The sequence below is a fragment of the Seriola aureovittata genome, chromosome 1 (genome assembly GCF_021018895.1).
Source record: "Seriola aureovittata isolate HTS-2021-v1 ecotype China chromosome 1, ASM2101889v1, whole genome shotgun sequence".
Taxonomy (NCBI): domain Eukaryota; kingdom Metazoa; phylum Chordata; class Actinopteri; order Carangiformes; family Carangidae; genus Seriola; species Seriola aureovittata.
In genome coordinates, this window is record NC_079364.1 from 4728858 (window position 1) to 4746745 (window position 17888).

General features: G+C 38.5%; 1 protein-coding gene across 2 annotated transcripts; it reads right to left on the minus strand.

Annotated features, from left to right (window-relative positions):
• Nucleotides 1-221: 221 nt before the first annotated feature.
• On the minus strand, nucleotides 222-12793 carry zdhhc13 (zinc finger DHHC-type palmitoyltransferase 13). 2 transcript variants are annotated; one of them, XM_056384289.1, is made up of 17 exons: nucleotides 12597-12793; nucleotides 9684-9889; nucleotides 8104-8226; nucleotides 7517-7594; nucleotides 6977-7121; nucleotides 6811-6875; nucleotides 5041-5203; nucleotides 4526-4651; nucleotides 4264-4397; nucleotides 4043-4145; nucleotides 3722-3844; nucleotides 3571-3633; nucleotides 3384-3477; nucleotides 2469-2552; nucleotides 2217-2374; nucleotides 1702-1799; nucleotides 222-821 (listed from the first exon to the last, which is right to left on the minus strand). In XM_056384289.1, exons 1-17 carry the CDS (start codon nucleotides 12618-12620, stop codon nucleotides 683-685), a joined length of 1926 nt encoding a protein of 641 aa, XP_056240264.1. In that variant the 5' UTR covers nucleotides 12621-12793; the 3' UTR covers nucleotides 222-682. The 2 variants fall into 2 exon arrangements, with proteins under 2 accessions (XP_056240264.1, XP_056240258.1); XM_056384283.1 differs by having other exon boundaries at nucleotides 9684-9892.
• Between the last annotated feature and the right edge of the window lie 5095 nt (nucleotides 12794-17888).

A 17888-nucleotide genomic window follows, 5' to 3' on the forward strand; every position in this document is an offset into this window, starting at 1 on the left:
TTGCTAATCAATTAATTGTCAAGTCATTTTTCAAGCAAAAATTGCCGTTTTCAGTCTCTGAAATAGGAAGATTTTTCTCAGTTTTATCAGAGTAACATGAATATCTGACAAAACCTGAACATTTATGAGCCTCACCATTGTGGTATTTGCTGACGTGTGTTGTTTCTGTTATCTTGTCCACCCTCTTGAGGTCCTTGATTCCACACAGAGCAAGTTAAAAAGACAGGCACGACATTGCTTTATTGAAGTAGTATAGTGGTCATTCATTATTAAACACATGCAATCTTACAAAAGTCATAAAACCAAGTGTTTACATGTACAAAGATCCTTTTTCCTTCCTGAACAGATGATAAAAAATAGGCTTGATGTGTTCATAAAAAACAGCTCAATACTTCAATTACAATTTAGGCCTTTAAAGGTTGAATTAACCCAAATTAAAACAATTTAGATTTTCATTGTGACTTACATTGGTCAAGTATAAGGCAGCAGCAGTCTGTACAAAGAGCAACTGAATCAATATATCTACATGTTGCTTTGTGTTGTTCCCCAACTTCTAATATTGTGTTCTCTCTTCACAAAGAGCCAACACATAAAAAAATAAATAAATAGAATCTGTGCTTTTGGTCCAGAACCACTGTTTTAATGTCTGACCCTTGACCCTGAGCGAGGGGCGGCGGCGAGGTCAGACCATGTCGGTCAGTCCGAACATGTGCTGGTCGCGGCCAGGCGGAAACTGCTGCGTCCAGTCGATGGCGGTCGGTTTGAACAGGCCACAACAGCGCAGCTGGAAAAAGGAGACCAGGTTCCGCACCACGCCCAAACTGCAGGGAGACGATCAGACGATTCAGGACTGGATGCTCAGTCAGAGTCAGTCAGCTGATAAATTTACTTTTAACGTCATGTGCCGCATCATCTCACGTTATCATCTTTGCATTCTTAGATACTTGTTTTGATGCGTGTGAATATATTGGACAAATGACATATTCTGAATTTAACTGAATCTGGATTGCGTGTCAAGAGATGGATTAACGAAACAAAAGCAGGACTTCATCACCGACAATGCATTACTGACCTTTAAAGAGTGTACAAAATGTAGGTAATTTATTTTTCCCTGAAATTTGTGACCTCATCCTGTCAACTCGATGCAGCTTTGTTTGCAGGAGCTTGCAATTTTGTCCAATTCTTGCTAACATTTCCCCACAAATCATTAAACTGGATAATTCTTGGTGCAAACAGATTAATGCATGAGAAAATTCTTTGTACTTAAATAACAATATAAGTAATATCCCGACAGGAGTGACCCAACACAATCTCAAATCACAGCCACGCCTTTGTCAGATTTACTGAAATGTGCTGAGAAAAAGGAGTTACATGGCAGATACAACAGATTAACTGTTATCAGCATGTGTGTGCACATCTGCTTTTACATGTGCAATAATGAGCGTACACATGTTCAGTGATTTAAGTCCTGATCTTATTTCCACAGAGACTAATGTCAGTGGTATCAGTAATAAATAAGGGTGAATGTAGAATGAGGCGTTTATTATCGCACAAGAGCTTGACTGAAAAGCGTAAAGCTCCTGCTGCATCATAATCACAACACAGCAATCTAACAATTAACGAGATTAATACTCTGATGTTAAAAACTACCAACTGAAAAAGTATTGTGGCAAATAATACCAGCACTAATAACCAACTCACTTGTATGGATTCTGTTTCAGGGAGACGGGCTGTCGGATCTTCCTCTGGTGAGACATCAGATTCGTCCGCTCAGCTGTGGTCAGTCCCAGGAAGGCAATCTGTTCCCACAGAAAGGAAACATTAGGATAGAGAAGACATTCGTTGTGTGTATAAACACAGGAAATCAGTAGACTGTAAACAGAATTTCATTGCTTTAGTCAAGTGGAACATACAAAGTACTTATATTATTAAGGCAAGAAAAAGTAAACGAACTGTTTGGAATTACCCAAATTTATTTATAAATTTGCCCTAAAACATGATCTTATCTTCATCTAAGTTACAATAATGAACAGACAAGATCTATTTTAACTAATAACCCACAAATCATTGTGTTGTTCTTCTCCATATTGAGAAAAATAATTCAGTGTAGCTGAAAAAGTATGCAAACGCCTCAGCTAATAACGTCAACAAAAGCTAACGGACTCACTTATAAAAAACAATAGGATCTTTGGGAGCCATAGAAAACCTTGAGTCACCTGGTAGAGCTGCAGGAGCAGGATCAGGCCGGACCAGCAGGTGTGGTAGAAAGCCAGCACGAAGATGCTGAGCAGCCAGGGAGAGCAGCTGACCAGGGCAGAGACCACGCCCCACAGGCCCTGCTCCTCATAATGCAGCACACAGTGAGTCGACCAGTCTGGAAGAACATACGCAGCACAGGCATGTGTATCCAGTGTTAAATACAACACAGCGTCAGATACTGTGATTACACTGTATGTCGAGTCACTCACACACGAGACAACCATAGAACATCCAGGCTCCCATCAACATGAGGGACAGCAGAAAGAGGATGAAATAGTGATGGTTCCTTGCACCTGGGAGAGAAGAAGAAGAAGGTGGTAGATGACAAATTATCTTACTCCCAAAAGCTCAAAGGTGAGTGCACTTCTGAGGGAGCTGATACTGATATAAATGCTGGTCTATAATAACTTGTCACATCCTGATAAAACGCAAATGTAACATCCTCAGATTGGACATTGAAATAAAGTTACACACTGTGTAAAAACTGCAGTAACTGATGATTAACGAATTACTGAACTCTATTACATAATTAACTAGTATAAATCTAAAAACAATTCTATAATTAATTATATATTGAAAAAGTTTTAATATTCAGCAGTTACAGAATCAATTTGTTGTAATTTTCAGCTTCTGCTGATGAATCCATATCAAAGATTTCACTCACTAACAAATTAAATTATCTATCCATGGCACTTTTTGTGCTGATTTTTCTTTAACAGATATCTAAGTGTAAAAGGAAAGTAGTTGCTTTGACAGAATATAAAACAGGATTTTCTAATCACATTCCCAAAGAGTTTATAGTCTTGTTAGTTAAGTTATGAGATTATATTCAAAACATGACTTTGATTAAATCAAGTGGAAAAGGAACTAATTATCTTAATCATTCAGGATTTAACACAGTGGAATGGGGCATTTTTGAATGAATGAAAATAATCTAATGTATAAACCAAGCCCAGTCTCACCACCATGAAAACTCTGATGCAGCTGAAACATTTTCAGTTACTAAAACACATTTTGAGGATTGTTCATGATGTTCATGGAAGTACGTGCTCTCAAACTAGAAAGAAGTTCAATGTGTTCTTGTCTTTTCTGGCGGTTACAGTTACTGCCTCTGTCTGACGTACCGATGCAGCCGTTGGTCCAGACGGAGTGGTGGTCCTGCTTCGCCACGCAGGCGTCACAGTTGAAGCAGTGGTTCGTTCTCATTGGTTTCTTTATCTGTGAACAAAGGGAATCAGAAGAGTTGTTGTTCCTGTTTGTGTTGATGGCACAGTGTCGTAAAAAGTGAATGTCCTGTGTTCAGAGCTTCACCATGCAAGAAGTGCAGAATATTCTGGGGTCCAAACAGCCGGCTTCAGCCAACACCAACACATTCTGACGACACAAGAACAAAACCTCAGCTCAGTTGTGTGTAAAACATTCACATGGACGATAAAATGATTATGTGTAATAACCCTCACACCATTTTCTTCTCCTCTTCGGTCGCCTTGACAAAGCCCGGGTCTGTCCTGCAGGTGCGGAGGTAGTAGTAGAGCAGAGCAGTGGCATTCAGTGTGAACAGAACCTGAACTGTGGCGCTTGGTCCATGTGGGGTTTCAGGTTAAGAAACGTTTGGTTCATTAGATCAAAAGACGAAAATATCAAACATGACATCAGACTCCAGGAAACTCATCTGATGAGTTCACTGGCATCACAGTCATCAAAGCCTGGTTTACAAAGAACGACACAAATAGCTGTTTTGTAACCGCTGTACTGCAGGGGGAAGTTTGTTTAAAGAAAGGATATCTGGCAGGAACCAGAGGCACCAGGTGACGAGCATCCAGAAGATCGAAGCCATGAGGGATGTAGCTGGTAGGAGAGACTGAAAGGCTGGTGTTGGGAAATTCCTGTTTAGACACAAACATTTCTCATTGAACAACCAGTTTTGTATAACACGCAGGTGGAGCGCATTTACGTCCAATTCAGAACAATCAAGAGAACAACTCTGTGGAAACATGTCCTCACCTTGAGGCCAGATTCATCACACCTATCACACAGGCCAGCAGGATCGCTTTGAGCAACCAGGACTCAGAATTCATATCAACTATAGCGCCCACACTTCCAAACATGGCAGTGCAGAGCAAAAACTGCAGAATGACCTGCAAAAATGCAAAAAGAGGATCTTACAGAAAGAGGCAATTTTCACACTAGATTTTAGTTCATGTTTAGTTCATGTTCATCTGTAATTTGAGATGTGGTGTGTGTGCGCTCTTTAGTGTTTGTGTACCCTGTATCTGTTGACGATCCGCAGACAGCGTGAGTTGGAGCGAATCCTCTCCTGCTTGATGTGGTTGAGCATGTGGATGAGCAGCGGGCTGTGAACCTGGTGGGCCAAATCGATGGGCGTGTGACCCTGAAACACCATGAATACTTGCATCATTATTGATTTAAACATAAGATAATATAAGTGTTTATAATTGTGCTGCTTGACCATTGACCTACACTGGGCATGCATGTGCCAGTGTAACAAGGAAGCAGATTGTCTAGTATTTCAAATGAAAGTAGAAATATAAGAATTCTTATATGTGTCCAACCTTTTGCAATTGCAACAAATTGCTAAATGGATTCACTGTTGATGCCAGACGGTCACCAAGTCCACCCACATCCAGCAACATCTCTTTTTTCACAGATTGATAAGCATCTGGATTTTCGATGGTCATTTCATTGAGGCATGTGTTACTCAGACTGAAACCCACAGTATAAGACGTATTGTTTTTGCAGTGTGACTTTTGTGAAGCTTACGTTGATGTTGTCCGCGTCCACACTGGCCCCGGCCTCCAGCAGGATGTGGGCGGCGTCTACGTTTCCTGCCAGCACGGCGCAGTGCAGCGGAGTGTTCCTGTTCACTTTGTCCACAGCGCTCACAGAGGCATTATTCTTGATTAAGAAGTTAGTGGGTTCAGGCCTATGACAGAACAACAACATATTTAAGATACTACACAGTAATGTCAAGGTGTTGTAGCTTCACCACAGGTTTGTTTTTTTTACAGACATGAGAAACTATGATTAATTATCATGCTTTTAAGCGATCAAAGGTTTTAGTTCATGTTTTTCCATTAAGTTTGAGGTGGAGTCATCTGTTGTTACATGCCAGGCAGATGCGTTTTGTTTTCTTGTGTTATTGTTGTTGCTGCCTGCCAGTTGAAATTGAGGTTTTGTGATAAGAACAGTATGTGTGGGGAGGGTTTTTTGGACATAGGTAAGTTTGAGGTACCCTTTCCATTTTTGCATTCACATAGGTGACCTTTGATGAAAACACTAAGTTTATTGGTTGGTGCCACCCGCTGTATGTTTTGGTGAAACCCTGCATTGACACAAAGGAGCACAAGTCTTGTGAATGAGTAGAAAATCATTTACATGTTGGAGAAAAAACTCTTTATGACTGCACAGCGAGTCGAGAAGGCTCTACAGGATGTGGGCACACATATTTCCTTGTTAACGATCAAGAAAGAACTTCATGAACCTAAAATCAGAGGATTCACCATAGGATGCGAACTCCTGCTAAACCACAAAAACAGAAAGACCAGACTGCAGTTCACAAAGACACACAAAAAGAAACTTTGTGGAGAAAAGTTCGATGGACTGATGAAACAAAAATCAACCTAGAGGAGATTGTGGATAAAAAAGGAGCATATACTGCATATTGTGATGCGATTGTCTACATATGTCACAAGGTTGTGACTGGCCAGTGAGCCCAGTCTTGGAACATAATGCATGCTCTCATGCGCACCCTGACTGACAGGTACAGAGAGGGCCGGTACAGAGACTGACAAGTGTCTGCAGATGTCTGTGGGTCACAGATAAAGTGAAAGATTTCAAGCAGTCAATGACTGCAAAGGATTTTACAAAAAAATGTTTAACATGATGATTGTTTGACTTCATCTGTCCTATTTCTTCTGAACCCCTAAACTTTGGAAACTAAGTTCTAAAATGGCAAAATCTCACACACAGTTCTTTCTATATAGACGTAAACCTTCTCGTATTAAAGCTGAGACTTGGTACTTTACCACAGTATCCACTGTTTATCCAAATACTAGTGACTTCTGGACTGAATCTTCTTATATTTTTACAGTTTGTTCACATTGTTAATAGATTCAACAAAAGCTCTAATACAGGCAGGTTTTTATTAAACAATGGAATCAGTTAAGACCTATTCATGTACTTAGTTACTAGTTTTCCTAAATGTAAATGTAGTGGAAAAAGTGCAACATTTAAAGGCATTTTTCTTTAATCAAGGCAAAGAATAAATAAAAAAGAAAAATGTATCCCAAGAGAAGCAAAACTTGTGGTCTTTGGTTCTACACCTCTGTTTATTAATACACTATTATTTCATGTAAAACATGTGGGCAAGCAACGTGTACACGACACTTTCAGATTCAGATGTACTGTAAATGGAAAAACCATCACAGACATGATCTCCATTCAGTGTCAATATTAAATATTTAGCTATTTCTATGATTACTTTACACCGGTGGGGTTCAAAGCATGTCTGTAAAGGAGTACGGTGCTCACCCAATAATCTTTTGGGCTGCTAACATCAGCGGTGTCTGTCCATTGCAGTCAGGCCCATCAACTTCCTGAAAAACAAATACAAAAAACAAATGAGGCAAATAAGGATTATCAGCCAGGAAGAAATATAAACAAACCAACTGAAAAAACTCTGTCATGAGGAGCTGACCTGTCCTTTAGCCATCAGATAAGCTGCTATGGCCATATGCTGGAAGAGGATGGCCAGGTGGAGAGCACGGTAACCTTCTCCATCAGCGACGGAGGGATCCGCTCCATATCTCATCAGCTGGATCACCATGGGGAGGTGGCCCTGCCTGTTGTGAAGAAAGCAGTTAAATCACTGAATCCACGTATCATCCCCCAGGAAATGAAAGCTCTTTGACTAGTCAGCTGAAGAACTGAAACAAATTTCAATTTCTAAAGGCAAAGCTTGTATCCACTGTGTTTCTATCTAGATGTATTTACAAAACGATGGATTAACAATCATATAGGATTAAATTTTCCCATTTAAACCGAACATAATGACAAAATACTTAATCATTTAATCATTGATTTGATGATTGTTGAAAGCAAGTTTAATCTGTTGAAGATAAAGTGTTTCCTTTTGTTTTTCAGAGTTTATTAATAAAAACATGAATCTAAATTTGAATTAATCAAATTTAAATAAACTCCATCCCAGCTACCAGTCCCTTTGTTGTCATACAGTCACCTTATGGCCCAGTGAAGAGGAGTAGAGTTCAGGTCTCCTCCGAGCTGGTCGACTATCGCCCCTTTAGAAATAAAATACCTGTCAGAAAACAGCAGAGACAGAGAGCGAATCAGTGTTAAAACAAAAATCTCAGTCAACAGTTCACATTTCACGTGGGAGCTTCTTCTATTTCAGTTCAGTTGTCCTCTATTTCTTTACTGGATGTTTTTGTGGAGCTGTTCATTATTGCTTAAAGGTGGTTCATGGTTCAGCTCAGATTTTCCTGACAGTGAAAAATAAAACACTTGAATTCCCTGAGGAAGGACTGACTTTGTTTTTAACTTCGTTCAACTGACAACAGCAACACCAAACCAATTATGGTACAAACAAAACCCAAGAATGATCTACAAATATGACTGAAACTTCATGGGCCTCTGAATGAGTCTCCTGAATTTACACCTGAACTCCTAACAAAGCTCTCATTAATATTTACAAGTACAACCTTGTTTTTAACATAGTGCCATGTTTTTATATTTAAATAACAGGTTTATTATGTCTCTCTGGGGTGTCAGCTGTACTGAGACAGACATGATATTTGGACATCTTACTTCACCAGCTCTGAACGGTTGTTGATGGCCGCCCAGTGCAGCAAGGTCACGTTCTCTTTGTCCGGCTGCCTGACGTCATATCCAGCTTCCACCAGCTCTTTACAGCGCTCCAGGATACCAAACCTGAGAGGATCACACAGAGAACAACATTTTATAACACACACCAATAATAATAGATACCAGATTAATACTTTAAGTTGCACTGTGCTCCAAAATAATAATTACAGAACCTTGACTAAAATGAAGAGACCTACTGGAAAAAAAGAAAGTAAGCTGTCAGCTGTGCATTTAAGTATAAAAGCAGATTCACTGAACATTTTTTCAGTCTGTGTGAGAAAAACTGCAGGGCATGTACACACAGTTACCTCAATACTGACAAACAATAAGATGAATAGATGGACAGGAGTGGCTCTGCAAATCTTTTCAAGAGGACTGACCTTTGTTCTGCTACACCTCAACTCACTGATCAGTTAGTGAGCAGCCTGCACTTCAGTTGGCTGCAGTATGAGCTAAATTATATTTGCAGGTTTGTGAAGCTATTATTTCTTTGAACTGTGTCATCACCTTCTGACTGCCACTTAGACACAGAGCTCTGAAAGCCTTTGTGCATTCCTTCAGTTTCGCTGTACAACTCTTGCACAAATACATTAGTCAAATACCTGTCAGTGCCAGAAACAACGAGGTGTGTTGTTACTTCTGTGAAACACAGTTTTATCATATTTTAATTTTTTTTTTTTTGAAGGTACAGACTCAACTCTACTCGCTTTTGGTACCAGATAATTATTTTTCCACTGCAGACAGAAGCCTTTCAATGCGGTGCTGTTACTACAGCATCGACACACAAAGCTATTGAGGCGTCATCTTCAACGCAACACACACGTTAACAATGGAGGCTATCAAAGGGATACCAAACAGAGAAACCTCTCCTCAATTGACCACAGTGTGGTTTTGCAGGTGGCCATAATAAAAGTTTACGTCCTGTCTCACACAACGATGGCGCAGCAGTGACGATTCAATCAGGAGTCTGCAGTGTTTTCACCTTTTGGTATCGCCACAGCGGAGGTGATTCCAAAAAAAGTACCAGGTACTAAAACAACTTTAACCTGGTGGAAAACCAGAAAAAGTCTGAAAGAAATCTGAGGATATGAGTATGTAAAAGTCTACATTCTACATGTTTTTAATCTCCAAGTGATTGGTTGAAGAGCTGCAGCACAGACAATGATGGTAAGTGAGAATAGTTTCCGGTGTGGTTGCGGTGGTGAACCCAACCCAGGAAACGTTTTAGTATGCTGCATCTAAAATAATATTTAAAAAAAGTTTCTACATTTTCTGGAAATGAACAATTTGATCCTGAATACTGACATAAAATATAATCCTTTATCATATTATCTTCTCTCTTAAGCGGTAAAATGTGTATTTGACACAGCAGCTGCAGACGCAGTTGTAGTGATGTTACAATTTAGATGTTGACAGTAATAATCACAAAAAAACCAAAAATAATACTCATGTTGCAACAGGAATCCTCATGTGCACACATTAAATGCCCATATCGGACAGAGATTTAATATTCCACTGCTTACTGTGTTGCCTTCACTATGTCCCAGCTGCTGCTGTCGTCCATGTGCGACCGTTTCTTTGGCTGCTGAGTTTGCTCCACGATTTTGCCGAACTGTCCGTGAAAAGCTGGCATGAAGGGATGCCCCGTCCCGCCGAACGCAGCCGCTCTGGGCCCGTGACTGTGACCATGACCTGCATGTCCATGGTGACAGCTGTCATGGCCGTGATCCTGCTACACAAACACAAGGGAAATACACAGAGTTGGTTCTAAAATGGTCGACATGGAAATTTCAAACTGGCAGAGCATTGTGACATTGCTGATTTAAGTCAGTCACAGTGTGTTCACACTTCTGGAGCCTTTAAGTGATGAAAGCTGGTTCACTGATTAGAGGAGAAAGGTGATTTCTTTTTTTAAAGGAAGGAGGTGTCACTTTGAAAAATGGGTGATAATGAGGTAAACAATGAACATTCAGCTATAAAGATTTGACATGAGCTGTATTTGGCTGTATGAAAATGTGAGATGTGATCTGTGAGATGATACAAATTAGTTAACCCTCAAACCCCTCATACCATGATAGTTTTTACTTCATTTTCTCTGTGCTTCAATTTTGATTCATTTATTAAGCAAGAATCCCAACTACCGTCTGGTTTCAGCATCAAACGTAAAGAATACCTACTTTTAGGCTGCTGGTTGGATGCATGTTTGTCTGACATTTTTATAGACTTAATACATAATGAAAAAAAAATAGATTAACTGATAATGAGAATAATCGACCGTAACAAGATTTAATTTACTATGACAGAGAATTTTATCCATTTCACCATTTCATTAAATGACTGTGATAAACATTCCATATTGTTTTTGTAGATAGAAACTGAAATCTGTAGTATTCAGAGAAGGCTCAGGTAAGACTACAATAGGTAAATTACTGTGTTTGGTGCTTCTACAACCTTCATTTCAGTTTGTTTTTTTTCTGCCATAGATGTGGGTAAACGAGTTTTGTATTCTGGAGTGAATTACACCGTTACTAGAGCACCACCAGCTATTCTTGTCAGTCCAGATGTTGATGTTGATGGTACACACATAACAGGCTGCTGCCATAATCCAGACACATGGCTAACTTAACATATGGCTAAAGATAAGCTGTCTGGTTGTAATACATATAAACAAGTGGATTTTGATGAACATGCAGCAGTGGTGAAAAGTAGTATATTTACTGAAGCAGGTGCAAGTACAACATTGAGGTAGTTGTACTTTATTTAAGTATTTCATTTTTCTTTGTATTGTATATTTCATCATATTTCTTAAACCCCATGTTACTAGTTACTTCACTTACTCCGATTTTACATTAAAGACAATATATTATACACAGTTTGTGAGATGTGATGCTCTGCGTCTTGAGTAAGTTTAGTCCTTAACTGAAAATTATAAGTTCATTAGCATTATTAAGTTATAAAAAAGTGATTTTTGCAGTACTCAATCATATGTATGAAATAAACAACTCAATATGCTTTATTCTACTTAACTTATTTAAAAACTTCATGTAAAATAAAATACCACCAAATACATAATTTCTTTGCATAATAACTACCTTTACTTTTGACACCTTACCTCTACATTTTTCTCTGTACTTGTAGAACTTGGAAATAAGGACTACAGTTTCGTATTAATAGATAGGTTAACAATTTTTCAAGATTGTTTTTAAACAACAGTCAGCTGCTCAACAATTTCTGAGGTGTTGTTTACTGTAATCATTCCTCCTGTTCACACTGGCTAGTAAAAGATCAGTTCCTAATATGCTTCCAATGTAAGTGATGCAGGGGAAAATCCTCTTCTTTTTCAAAGCAAAAACTTATTTAAAATTGATCTGAAGTCAATATGAGCCGTCAGCTATCCAAATTAGATAAAGTTGTGCAACCCTGCTTTGTACAACTTTGAGATTTAACCAATAGCAGGTCATTCCTTTCATCTGCAGATCTACAGAAGGTCAGCCACGCTTTTATCTCCTGCAGACTGGACTATGGCAACACTCTTCAATGTGGTGTCAGCAAAGGCAAAACATCCAAATACTAGAGCTGATACAAAATGCTGCTGCCAGGATTGTTCTAACAAAACCACATCACATCAATCCTTGCTGCCCTTCACTGGTTACCTGAGGGGTTGTAGAATTGATTTTAAGATTTTACAACACTTGAATGGTCCCACCCATATCTGTGATTTGCTAGCCCACTATGAGACCACTGCATGCAGCTCAACAGGGAAACACTGGTGAGCTACAAAGAAGAAACTGTACAACAAAAGGATAACCATTTGATTTGATTATCTCAGCATAAGCATCTGATAAGTTTTTGAATACAATATTATACTGGGCTGTATGACCAGGAAGAATAATTATAGACAAGCAAAACCTGTTTCTATTTTCATATGAGTACCTGACAATTGATTTAAGAGACACATTTTTTTTTAAGGTGTCCTTAAATAGGCAAAGATGAGGGCAACAATGCAATGAAATAGTTAAATATGCATCATCATCATCATCATCATCATCATCATTATGTCAATCAGACGAATCTTTCCGTAGCGTGGACGTCAAAGGCTTTATACGAAGAAAATTAGCCAGTTAAATCTTACTGAGGAATTATTTAGCTCGTACTGGTTAACGTCAGGTAACTAGCAGCTTGTTAACAACACCCACCTTCAGCTAACAGACTAACTGACAGTTGGTGTGTCTCGATGTGTATCAGTCAGATCAGGTTATTCAGCGTTACAGCAACTTACCGCCGAAAAATATACGGTAAGCTAGCTCGTTAATGCTAACAACCTGCGGAGACAGGAGAATTAGGGTAAAAATACACGAGCCAGGTCTCCACCAGATGAACCAGCAGCACCAACAAGCCGGGCAACAGCAGCAGATAATGGATATAAATCGACTTACATTGCCGTCCCCAGTCCAGTCCATCTTGTTGTGAAGGAACGAAGGGAAAGTTCCTGTCGCTGGACGGGCCAGAATCAACGTATGACTTCCGTTCTTTGTTTTTCAAAATAAAAGTAAAAATGTTTTATTTAGCCCGGATACGGATAGCGCTGCCTGGAGGAAAAACCTGCCGGCAACCAACATCATACATCTGCAGCAAGAGTGGCCAACCCAAAAGGATTGACACTGACCCCACTCACATTGCAGGTGTGTCACACTGACTGTTAGTGGAAAGACTGCGGAGGAGTGGAGGGAAGAGATGAAGAGAAGACAGGAGGACAACCTTTTCTATCTTCATTTATAACTTTTAATTAACATTTTGTATTGTTATTATATTTCATTTGTTGCATTTGGAGTGGTGTTTGTGTCTCATGATGATCTCAGTCCAGCTCTGTGTTTGGTCTCCACCAGCTCCTGCGGGAAATCTGTCTCTTTACCTTCTTAATGCTCCACTATGTTCACCAGCTGCTCTCAGACCATGTCTGTCTGCTGTTTGCTGCTGAGGAGGTAGTGGACAGTGGCTACAGCTGAAAAAGTATATATATTCAAAGATGGTAATTGAATCATTATTTTACTGCAGTCTTTTTTTTCTTTTTTTAAATTATCTTCTTAAATTGCATTCACAAAGGTCTTAAAAACTCTTCAATTTCAGCTGTTGAAACCTCTACAACACCAAGATAGCAAGTTAAAATGAGCACAGTGCAAAGACTGGATATTGACTGCTTCCCTGGCAAAAATGTTGTAAATAATTTCCATTGGGCACAATGCTGTTACTGTATGTAAGAATTAATTTACTAATTTGTGCTTTCTTTTATTCTTGCAGCTTACATCATGTGCTGTGGTGCAGTGGATGGATGGGTGACAGGCCCTGGAGAGAGATTATCAGTTTCAAGTGTGCTTGATTTTTAGTTTTAATTCATATATATGTATTAGGTGAACGTGGTTGAAACTAATGCAGTAAAAAAGGAACAGGCCTACAGTAAGTCCTCCTTCATGAGGATTATAATGTTCGGTATTTACTGAATCTGTTTAAGTGTACTGGGGTATATACTGATACATGTCTTGCTGTGGTTGTGGGGACAAATTTGGGGTTGAAACCATCAGTGTGAGGTTATTTTGGCCAGTTATAACGGCTTCAAAAGGCTTTTTGAGGGACACCTGCACCTGAGGTCAGTGTCAGGATAAGTCTCTACGACATGAATGAAACTGAAAGTAACATCCTTTATGCAGATTGAAACATGAGGAGTGAAGTACAAGCACTAAGCAGCAGGCACATTCAAAATTTCTCCAGGAATTTTCTACTTTTCTTTGCTCTTCTTCCGTTTGAAATGCAATGGTGATTGCCATTGGGCTTTTGTTTTACTCCCACCTACAGGCCTCTTCCTGCTCCTGCCTGAATTATTCAACAGTGAAAATTAATTTTTTAAAGCATCATTGTAGAAAAACAACAAGCGTCCCCATGGAAATGAACAGAAAATCAAGGTTTGCTTTGGGTGGAAAAAAAAACAAACAATACATTCATATTCAATAAAGAAAATGGGGCGGCTCATGCTTATGATAAATTCATCAGAGACATATTGGATTTTTAAACTGTCTTAAAACAAACAAACAAGTCTGTGAATAAAGGCTTCTTCAGCTCAGCTGCTTCGGTATCATAAGTGAAAATCATTTGTAGTTTCTGTTTGGAAAATCACAACTCTCTAATATTTTTATATTTACAGAGGACATCCTGTCCACTGATAGCTCAGTCTGTGTGTCGAATTTGAAACTCAGCTTAGTGAACTTAGTGGTGCAGTGTTTTTATTGTATGACACAGAGGGAGAATGAAACGGACTTGGACCGCAGCTGAGATCTATTCTCAGACTCAGGGGATTGCTCAGAGGCAATAAACTACTGATGTTACTTAAGCAGACATTGAATTAAAACCTCTGCTACACACAGGTTATGTGAGCACAGTAAGATGAGCCTGAAACATGAAGATGGATGAAAACATGAACGTTGGCTTCACGATCAAAAGCTGCAAACCTGAAAAAGTATTCAGTAGGTAAATATATCTATATTTGAGTTTGATGAAAAATAAACAGAATAAGTTATAAGGGTTTATTTTAATATACTCACTCCTGGTGTATGGTTGATATTCAGCGACTGGTCACAGAGACCTTGGTGTTTTTTTTTTTTTTTTTTTTAAATTTCAAATCAGAATCTTTGTGTAATATTTGATTATATTTTATATTTGATTTACTCATTTAGCAGACACTTTTATCCAAAGCAACTTACAAGTGAAGGACAACGCTAAAGCTTCAGTGCAGTAGGAGAGCTTGGTGTAAGTACAACGTCTATCCAAAGCAGTGCAAGAAGATCAAGTGGAGAAGTGAACTGATAGTTGGTGCATGATATTCACTAAATGCTCTAAAAAACCTTGTTTTTATTTATCTTTCTTCCTATTTAAATTTCTGATCAGAATCCTTGTGGAATATTTGACTCAGATTTCAAGATGGAATAATGTGAAGAAACATGTAAAGCACGTGTAAAGATCCTTTATCCTGAATGATCTGTAATCAAAAAACAGAACAAATGTACCACCTCTAATGTATTAAGGACTGACAGAGATGTTACCAAAGGTTACCACTATGTGAGGCTGAATTTCAGTGAAATGCTGGTTAGGTGATGCACAAAACAATTGTAAATTTCCAATTCAAAGTAACAGTGCGGTCGGAATAACACATCATCATCATCATCATCTTTAACTCAGTATAGAATCATATTACTCCCATTACTTTTAGTGACAAACTAAACTTCACTTGTGTTCTGTGAGAACCTCTGTGAGACTTCACAGAATCTGTTTCTCTTTTGCATATTTATCTCTGCAGCAGATCTGCTTCTTCGTGCTGAAATCACAACGTGTGTCACAGAGATGAAGTCAACTACTCCTGTTGGAGAGGAGGCTTTTACCTTCGCCTCGATAAGTGTTGTGAAGCTAAACATGGAGCACAGCCTCAGAAATAATGCAGGTTAAGTGACCGTCACCATGGAGCTGTTAGTACAGAGACTGTGACCTGTGGATGAACTCAAACACAAACATGGAAGCATGAAGTGGAGAGCATCTGCTTTACTAAACACAACTGGACATTTCCAAATAACAGTTTATAACTTCTCATTTAGAGTTTTTTAAGTTGGTCAAGCAGCGCTACAAAGGCTTTGTGAAACCCCCAGTCTCCCAAAAATATAAAATAATAAAATTCACTTCCCCACGTTTTCATGCAGAAACAATATAGTTATGTGGGTATTGTAAGATGTGAGGAGACAGAGCTGAAGTTAAATGAATTTGTTGTTTTTATTTAGATTTTTAATCCAGGAATTAAAAAGGTAAGGACACTGTCGCAGTCACTCTTAGTCACTGTGTTACATGCTAAACAATCTGCTGTGTGAGGTTCAGATAAATGGTGATAAACCGAAGAACTTCTCATTGAAACACTGCACGTCCAGGTGAAAAGCAGTAGATGGCGCCACTGTTCAATTCATGATCAGAAGGATCTCTGTCTGCCAGGCTGCAAGTATGTTCATCAGCTGTGTTGTCAATATATACAGGTGTTTTTGGACTGACTCCACACAGACAGGATTGAGTACAAGTGAATTTAGTTATTATTTTGTAACAAAGCAAAAATGTCTGTCCCAGTTTTAAGTCTCCAAAACCTTGTCTTCATATCATACATCACACACTTACCTAGTAGGAAAGAACATGTAGAATACTTTAATAAACTTTGTAGTAAAACATGCAAAAACAATAATATTTATTTTTCAAAAGGATCCAAACAGGTGAAACATGCAAATCTTATCTTTGCAGCGTCTTTGGAGAGAACAGCAAGTCTTTAAAGAGATTTAATCTCATCATGATTGCACCAGTTAAATGAACACAAAATAAACATATTATATATATTAAGATTCAACCTGTAACATTCTGTGCCTACAGTATGTCACCATCCATTTGTGTATCGTCCGCCGTCTTAGTGGATGATCCTTCCCTCAGTTGGACTGCATGTTTGTTTATTGCTGGAGGGTTTTCTGAACATGAATAACCAGAAGAAAAGAAAATCAGAAAAGAGATCTTAAATGTGTTTCATTTATTTCTCCTACACAACTATGAAATCTGAGAGAAAACAAAATGATCTGTCAGGTTTTTTTTCCAGGAGAAAAAGACTCACAAAATCCCAAATTACAATCCTTTTAAGTTTCAAATAAGATCTCATCAAGCTGTGAAATAATTCTCAAATTTTCTCATCCTCTCTGCCTCTTTTTTTTTTTTTAATTTCAGACAGAGAAATCAGAGAGCTCTCTATATGAACTCAATCTATTCTCATCCCAGCCTTTAGTTTCACAAATTCATACATCTCATACTAAGCTCAGACAGAGCGAACAGAGAGCTCTCTGCAAGCACTCACTCAATTCTCATTCAGACTAAATGTTTTAATCTCAACCCCTCATGTTGAAATCAGAAGTTTACATAAACTTAAAACTCTTTTTTTAACCACTCCACAGATTATTATCTTTTGTTTTGGCACATCTATGAGGGCATCTATTTTGTGCATGACACAAGTCATTTTTCCAATAATTGTTTGTTTGAGGGACTAATGTACTTCACAAAATAGATAGATAATAAGCATCATGAGGAAGGAAAATGATGTGGAATAATTGAAGCAACATCTAAAAACATCAAAATTATATGTTCTTATTAAGTGTTCAGTTTTGTTCTATTGACCACGTCTTAGTTTCTAAGAGTTTATTGCAGATTGAGTCGTCATGTATTATTTTGACTTTGTGACATAAAAAAAAAAAATGAAGTGAATGAAGACGTGCAATTTAATTCAGCGCACCAAAGCGTCAGTTTGCTCCATTATCCAACTTGTACAATGAAAATCGAACAAGGAAGTCGAGAGCCGGAAACAGAGACAGCTCGTCTTCAAAGTAAAAGTTGCGCGTTTTTAAACTATGGCTTTGAACAAACGTGCTGGTTGCAGCGGTCAATTTAAGGAGAGCTACGCTTAATAATAAACAAACTGTTTGAATAATGAACATAACTCACAACTGTTATAGCTTTTTCCGCTAGCCCACAACTGATTGTGGGAATACATTTGACAATTTAAGAATTGACATTTCTTATTGCTGTGCCCCAGAACAGATTGGTGAATATTTGTGAACATGCTTCACTCTCCTCTAAAGTTGGAAACCAAAGGGAGAACCTTAAAATGTGCAATG